At 32.8% G+C, this 8,453-nt stretch overlaps 1 protein-coding gene across 2 annotated transcripts; it reads left to right on the top strand.

The window, feature by feature from the left end:
• Positions 1 to 3,277: 3,277 nt before the first annotated feature.
• On the top strand, positions 3,278 to 7,891 carry LOC117123316 (S-phase kinase-associated protein 1). Of its 2 annotated transcripts, none has more exons than XM_033269201.1 (5): positions 3,278 to 3,386; positions 4,368 to 4,476; positions 5,939 to 6,153; positions 6,950 to 7,090; positions 7,549 to 7,891. In XM_033269201.1, exons 2-5 carry the CDS (start codon positions 4,380 to 4,382, stop codon positions 7,582 to 7,584), a joined length of 489 nt encoding a protein of 162 aa, XP_033125092.1. In that variant the 5' UTR covers positions 3,278 to 3,386; positions 4,368 to 4,379; the 3' UTR covers positions 7,585 to 7,891. The 2 variants fall into 2 exon arrangements, with proteins under 2 accessions (XP_033125092.1, XP_033125093.1); XM_033269202.1 differs by having other exon boundaries at positions 3,289 to 3,321.
• Positions 7,892 to 8,453: the final 562 nt, after the last annotated feature.

Below are 8,453 nucleotides of genomic sequence, written 5' to 3'. Positions count from 1 at the left end.
TTTTCCATTTTTTCTCTCGGTTTATAAAATACCCATTCGGTGACCATCATTAGAATTAAAGCTTGATTTCCGCTCCTTTGCATACTTCCCTGCGACATACAACATTTTTAACACTTTAAATTTATTATTTATCATATTAAACAACATGGTAGGCCCAAAAAATAAAAATAAAGCAACATTTTTTTCTTCTGAAATTTCTATTTTTCTTGTCGGTGAGTGTGCTAATTGGCCAAATATAAATTTGTTTTATTCGAATCATCATTTTAGACAAGGTACAAAAAAGTTTACCATATCTACGACCATACTACATCTGAAGATCGAGAATATAGAAGTTGTTAATAGTTTAAATGATTTTTTGTTCTAGAGTGGATACCCTATCCATGCTGTAACAATCACAATTTACAGCCATGGTTACAGCAACATACACGCAAAGATCGTACGCAGCGGATACCCTACGCGGTGCTATTTACACGATCTTTTGTTACTTTTTCGCCAGTGACGTCATGGTAAAATCGTATAACTTCATAAAAAAAAAAGCCAAAAAACGATTTTAAGGTTGTTATTAATGGCATATCAAAAATCCTCTCTAGAACAAAAAATCATTTTGCTAGTTTTCTTTTAAAACTGGTACCGGTACTTCAGGCCGCCTCACCCGAAACTGGTAAAAATTCCTTAAAATAATATGCTGCCAAAAGCTATATTATGGTGGTCTATGTTATAGGAGTGCATTCAGAGGTGGCGCCAGCAGGATTGAGGAGGGGGCGGGGGCGAGGCCCTCTGAGTTATTTTTAAATAGTTTACCATTGTATAAAAAACCTACCGATTTCAAAGAGTGGATCTGTCGTGTGTTTTAAAGACTACGGTGACGTGTACGTTTAATGTAACTATAATTTGGTTAAGTGTACAGTACAGTATACGGTACATAATGATCAATTTTTCTGTAATTCAATAATTCTGAGTAAAGTTTTCTATTTGTAAACAATATTTCAAACAATTTGTTTTGTAAACATTTTTATTAATTTTTCAAATGAACAAGCATAGGCATACTACACTCATCTTAAACCACATACACTAAAATAGAATAGGTCTTTGCTTAAACAAATTCCTACTTTCGTTCTGTTTTATTGATTAAATTATACGACTGGAGAGTGTATGTGCAATGGGACCTATGGTGAGTGAACTGACTCTCCATTATTGATAAAGGTCACTGGGACTTGGTGCTATAGCATGTGACGTCCCCTACTGCTCAGGGTGGGGGATCGACGTTAAGCTGGTTTTCCACTAGGCGAATTTATTCGCGCGAATCAAGCGTCGGTTCTTCCAGAGCTCTGATTGGTTGCGCATTTTTTCCCTTCTCAAAAACTTCGATGGGAATGTGAATGCGCATGTGCATGAACGAACCGACGCTTTCGATTCGCGCGAATAAATTCGCCTAGTGGAAAACCGACTTTAGGGCTGTCGTTCACCACAATGCATAGTCTAATGGATGTGTGGGTCTAGTTAGAACCTGAATTATCGTCTTTACTGTTCGATGATTGGGGGAGTCCGATTAAAACATTGAACGCTTCATAGAGAAAGAAAATATTTTATATTCTATATATTTTATTTTCTTTCTCTATGAACGCTCTAACCCGTATGCATGCTTACCCAGCTAACAGTATTACGTTATAAGAACGTTATAATAAACAGTTTGTGAATAAAAACGTTATTTTGTAGAACCATATGTACAGTACTTACTTTATAATGTCAAAACGTTTGAATCTTACAACGTTGTGCGAACGTTTTCTTACATACCTAACTGCAACGTTCGCGAAAGTTTTGTGTTTGCTAGGTAGTTTAATCATGGTTTAATGTACTTTTCTGATTTGTAGCAGACTTTTATTACTGTTACTCTTACAGCTACTGTTGTGGTACCGTATTGTTTATTATTACAGTATATTATTATTAATATTATTTTTTTGTCGTCTTCATCATCAACATTGTCATCACCATTATTCTTAATTACTATTATTTAGTAAAATATCTCATTTTATGAAAAAAAATTGCTTGATGTACTTATAAAATTGTGGTGGAGATAATAAACAAAAATTACGAAAACGTGCTTGATGTTTACTTGACAATTGCACTTTCATGCTTATGCAATCAATCATCTGATGTGTAAAGTGAAGGAGGCGAAGGATGTCAATTATTGTTTTATTGATTATTTCTTTATTGTTTTTCTTTATTTTTATTCCAAACCAACAGTGTAAACACCAATAATAAGAACATATAAGGTAATAGGCCTAATAACTTAATTTTGGTAACTGTTGCATATTTTTTAAATTTTTTTTTTGTATTTCTGTTGGTTTTTGATGATTGTCTTTTTTGATTTTTTTTATATGTAAGCGTAATGTATTTTAAATTTCAAATATTTATTGTATTACACCCGGTTATACAACACAATACAATACAATACAATATATCTTTATTCATCCCACATGGGGCAATTCAATAAAAGGATCTGGATTACAAAGCTTAAAAAATAATAAAATTAATAAAAAAAAACAAAAAAAAAACACTACGTTATAAAATACAATTGACGGGTTACCCGCTGTTTTGATGTGAGATAAAACTATCCGCGATTTTGAAAAACGCCAATGTTACCGTAATTTTACCAAATTCAGATTAATTTTTATTCGTTATTATATCAATTACCTGAAATTATTTCCTGAGTAATATACACATAAATACAACAATAAAAATTATAAATAAGCCTATTCTAAAATATTATACAACAAATCAGATCAGATTCAGAAAGTTGCTTCAGAGCAGTTTCAGAGAAGCAGATTATAGAGGGCGAGATTTACGTTTTTTTCATCCTCGGCAACAAAGCCCAGGCCTAGTAGTAGTAGTACTACCTCGAGAGTAAGCCGAACTTGGAACCTCAAAATTTATTAGAAGCTAGGCCTAGGGCATAACTACTTAATGGAGTTTAAGTAAATAATGTTATTAATCCACTATTCGTAGACTAATAATACAATAATGAAGCAAAAATGACCGAATTTGGTGATAAAGTTGTAAGCCTAGGCTAGAACAATTCTTGGTAGTCTGCTCTCACAAATATCCGGAAATGTAATTTTTTTATTATCAAAAAAAATAAAACAATATATTTAATGTACAATAGTCATTAAAAAAAAATAATATCGTCTTATAATATATATATTTTTGTAAATAAAAATGTTATTTTATTTTTTATTAAATATATGTAATATCATTTTACTTGATATTGAAATTTTTCGACTCCATCGTCGCGTCAACACCGTTTTGTTGGAAGAATTTGTGGTAGGTCACTTTTCAAGGAGTTTGGATATTCTTGAATTTGTTGTATTTTAGTGAAATTTTAGAAGGTAAGATGACGAAGTCTGCTTTAGAGTATTTCATACTATCTCAAAAAGTTATGTTCTGGTGCAAGACATTTCGTAGCGAAGCCAGGAAATTCATCGATTCCTAGGCCCTAGGCTAGGCCATAACAACAACAAGTGCCCGGACTGTCACTCTGGCAACCGAACACTGCTAGCTGTAGTGTAGGCCTAGCCTCCTTTTCCTTGATTTCAGTAATCGGGAACATCTGTCCTGTTGTAGCCTAAACAACAGTAAAGGCTTAATTCGTTTGCTTATTATGATGTATTACCATACGTAGGCTAGGTAACTGATTCAATTGTTAAATATTGAACAATATTAATAATTTGTGTGGTGGAACATTCCATGCCATGCTGAGGCCGTTCCATGCTGTGGCCAGGTGTAGGCATTTTAAGCCTTTTGTTAAACTTCTTTAATCAACGTATGTAGCCTATAGTGTTATTCTTGTGCACAATGTATTTCTTTTATATACAGTATTTATCTTCAGGTACAGATGTGGATTTCTATTGAAGCAAATATAGTTTTATTCCTATCGTTGTGACGGTGTATTATATAAATAACTATTATGTTTTGTCTATATATATTCGCAATCCAGACGTGTATCTGTGAGCTAACTTACAGTTAAAGAATTGGTAAATAGAGCTAAGTTTCAGTGAAATATTTAAAACAATAAAACTCTTAAAAATTCTTATTCAAAACTATTTTAAATGGGATGCACTAGCTAAAAGCTTAAAGGTATGGATCAAGTTCATTGTACTATAAAATCAATTTTGCCAGTGCTTCCGCTTTATTCCACAAAAATTGTGAGTATTTTTTATTTATGCAGTACAGTGAAATGGTGATCAATATTTAAATAGTTTATTTACCATGGACTGAATGCTTGGACCATTTGTTATGGTTAATAACTATTGAAAATGTACTAAAAACAACTATTACATGCACTGTCATAGTCACACTTTTATTTACAGGACATTGCAACTATGCCGAATATTAAACTTCAGAGTTCAGATGGAGAAGTATTTGAGGTTGAAGTAGAGATTGCAAAACAATCAGTTACCATTAAGACTATGTTAGAAGGTATTTGCCATGTTTAATTTGTTTAATATCTTTTTTTGTTCTTAACCTGTAGGCTATATTTAAATCATGTAAATTTGTAGATTTGGTATATAAAATTAAAAGTTAATACACTTGGAGCCAGATTATAAAACTTGTGCATAGGCTTACAATATTTAATTCCTGATTTTTAATTAGGGTGCTTTCTATTGGCGACTACATAAAGCGTAATGACGTTATGTTAATTTAACTGTGCATGTCTGAACCTTGTGTATTACATTCTCCTGAAATCTAAGTTTAGGCTATAACGAGGACTGTACTGTATTAAACATTGGTACATCCATTCATGCGTTGTAAAAAAACCAATATGGATTTACAGTAGAATGGAAAATGTACGTGATAGTCACGGCTGAGTGAATTCGTTATACATTCTCTATTCTCCCCTGCCCCCTTCGCGTTCGCGCCTTGTCATGAATTATTTTTTGTTTTTGTTTCTTGTGGTTTAAATACACCTTAACCGTTTGAAGTCCCTAAGGGGTCTATTCTAGGTCGCTGGGGCCCTTAAAGCGGTTTTAATAGGTTTCTGAAAAATGCATAATAAATTTTTATGACTAACTTTCTGCAAATGTTGGGTTTGATTGTTGGGTAAAATGTTTTGGGCTTCCGAAAAATAGCAAAAGTTTTGACTTTTTTACCTAGGTCAAAGGTAATAATAGAGAAGATTGGGGTAGGGTTATTGAAATATGAGAAGGGGGGGGTCCATGTACATGACCAAACCCGAAATGAACATTTGCAGCATTACTGGTTGCGCTGCTAAAGCTTCTAGTTAAAATCTTTCCTCAGATTCATAATTATTTATATTAATAATTAAATAATTAATTAATAAATTATTATATAAACAATCCCGCTATCCTTGTTTATCCAAGTACATCAATCACTGACAGAAAAAATTGCCGATTTTTGCTTTATACAATCTCTAAGCCTTGTCTAGTTACTATGACGTTAGGGAAATCCCCTAAAAGAGTCACCAACAGAGGGCAGTTATTAAAAAAATAGGAGAAATATGTCTGTACCGCATCCAGGGACAGTAAATTACTCCGTATGGGATATAGACCACGACCTCAAAGCAACTGTTTTTTTCTGTGGAAGGCGCTATATAAATATATGACCATTGACACCTTGTTGCATCTGTGGTGCTGTCTCAAACTGTCTAGCATGGCTGGAAAAAGTGTGCGACCGCCGGTCAGATGCAGCATGAACTCCCGTAGATATTTTGGGGGAAAAATAATTTAAAAAATAAACTGGTGGGCTATATAGTGTACAGATAACAGTTGGTGGTGGAGGCATTTTATCGAGATAATTTTTGTGGTTGGAGGGGGGAAAAAAAATTTTTCCAGGCTGGCTGCCTAGACTAGATCTGTATTTTTTTTTTTTACTTAAAAAAAATCACATAGTACACTTAAATACTGAATCCAATGTTATACAGATTTGGGTATGGATGAGGAGGAAGAAGATGCTATACCTTTACCTAATGTGAACTCTGCCATCTTGAAAAAAGTAATCCAATGGTGCACGTTCCATAAGGATGATCCTCCTCCACCAGAGGACGAGGAAAACAAGGAAAAGAGGACGGATGATTTATGCGGTCATGATATAGAATTCCTCAAAGTAGATCAGGGCACACTGTTTGAATTAATTTTGGTAGGTATCCAGTTGAAGTACATGTTGTCCGACCATGAATATATGCAAGTTGTTGCACTAGATCGATTTCGTATTATGAAGTATGTAAATTTATGTTTAAAAAAAAAATAGGGTTTTAGTGTTTTTAATACATTTAGTACTTTTAGTAAATATTTTAATAGTTTTACTTTTGCGAGTGTGATAAGATTGACATGTAATGAATACTACAATGAACTACAAACATCTTAGCTTTGCAATTGTATCAAACACTTTATTCTAATCACAATCTGTGACCCGTAACAGTAAAATGAAAATGACTCACTTTTGGAGGTCCACGCAATTTCACACAACGAAGCTGTGATAATCGCGATTTCGTGAAAGTACATCAATAATGCTACGCTCAGTGTAAACAAACAAAATAGTGAAATACTTACTGTCCAGAATGAATATAGTGTTCAAAATGTTACAATTCCGCAAAAAAACCTGAAACACGGAAGTCTCTGTGTTTGATGTCAAGCGTTACGTTACCAAACACAGAGATCTCCGTGTTTGGCAGGCAGAGTGTTAAAGGTGTTTTTGAGGCCCTTATTGTAACGTAAGGCTTTTCTTTAAAAATGGTATGAAAAACAACAAAAAGTGTTCTAATCTTTAGAGGAGATTTTCTCAAAAGTATGTTTCCAGACATCTGAATTTTAAAATTATTTATTATTCATTTTTGCTTTGCCTACAGTATTTATAAATCTTAACAAAAACTCTGTTTTTATTGTTACAATTTATAGTTTTAATTGTACGCAATGATATTTGTTATCTCTTCTAGGCTGCCAATTATCTTGATATTAAGGGATTGTTAGATGCTACATGTAAGACAGTGGCCAACATGATCAAGGGCAAAACACCAGAAGAAATCAGGAAAACTTTCAATATTAAGAATGATTTCACACCTGGGGAAGAAGAACAAGTAAGTATTTATTGGGTTTTTTTTAGGTTTTTTTTGACATTTTTCTTCTGGGTGAGGAGGTGGTGGGGGAGTGGACTTAAGTATTACTGTGCTTTTCTTTAAAAGCAACAATCAAAATTTTGAAAAATTCCACACAAAATGAGCATTTCTAGTCCCATATTTCAATATGGTTTTGAACTGAGCTCCCACACATTTTTTTTAAAGTTAGGATGTCTTGTTAGGAAAGTAATTGTTCACTTAGTAAATATGTTTCTTTAATTTTGACTTTTACATATTTGTTTTAATATGTAATCAATTTTGACCTCTTTGAAAAACAAAAAAAGTGCATTTTCTAGAATAAATATTGGATTGATTAAAGGAATTTGTTATACTGTTATAAGTCAGCTAATTTCAGTCCTATTTCATGTCTAATAATATCAATTTTTGTGATTTTCTACAATTATTATATCTTTTTTCAGGTACGAAAAGAAAATAGCTGGTGTGAAGAGAAGTAAACAGACCTTTTCCCATTTACTGTATATAGGATTGTGAATTGCTTTTATCAACGTACTGAACTTGTTGTACATCATCTAGACTGCTTAACCTTATCCTACCACTGGAAAGAATCTCAGATACATGAGCATTACTTTTTGCAAGTTATATTAACGTGCCGAATATTGTTTGTCAAAAATGGCCAACTTTAAATATGCACAATTCTTTTAGTGTCATTAGGTGGGCAAAAATAAAATCACATATATAAATTTTAGACATGTCCATGCAAATCTACACAATAAACTATAAACTAATCTAGGTGGAAGGAAACGTGATGGTGTATCTGTTTTTTAAATTCTAAGGGCATTCTTTGATTAGTGAAATGTTTTAATGACAAATATTAATCTAACAAAAACTCTTTTGTGTGTTAATACATCTATCAAACTGCACCGCACATGAAACCACACCGGTGTCATAATTATGCATTTAGTTTCTACACAATTCCTACCATTTTGTCTAAAAATTATAGACATTAAAATATATTTGCATAGAGGCTTATACTCAAAGCGTTACAGCAGTAGAAGACAACAGGACGTATTTTATTTTTAAATGGCATCCATGCTGAATGGGACATGGCTATGTGAGATTGTGACTTGCGCCTTAGACGAGACTTTTTTATACCTTGTTTCGTGAATTTTTTTACGGATTATCAGAGGAGGGTGGAAAAAATAAAATTTTGGTTTTTTATAGCAAAGAGTTTTGCCAAAAACACAGAGGGTGAAGATAAAAATATAATTTGATTGGTGAATGTAAACAGAGTAGTAATGGGATGGTTAAAATGCTTTAAATTTATATAATTTGGAAGAAATATACATATTTTCAAGGCAGCAGC

This window comes from Anneissia japonica, unplaced genomic scaffold (assembly GCF_011630105.1).
Source record: "Anneissia japonica isolate Jap-2015-1 unplaced genomic scaffold, ASM1163010v1 scaffold287732_len518695_cov146, whole genome shotgun sequence".
In the NCBI taxonomy this organism is placed as follows: Eukaryota; Metazoa; Echinodermata; class Crinoidea; order Comatulida; family Comatulidae; genus Anneissia; species Anneissia japonica.
The sequence above is the reverse complement of the archived record's forward strand: the minus strand, read 5'-3'. Positions and strand labels throughout refer to the sequence as shown.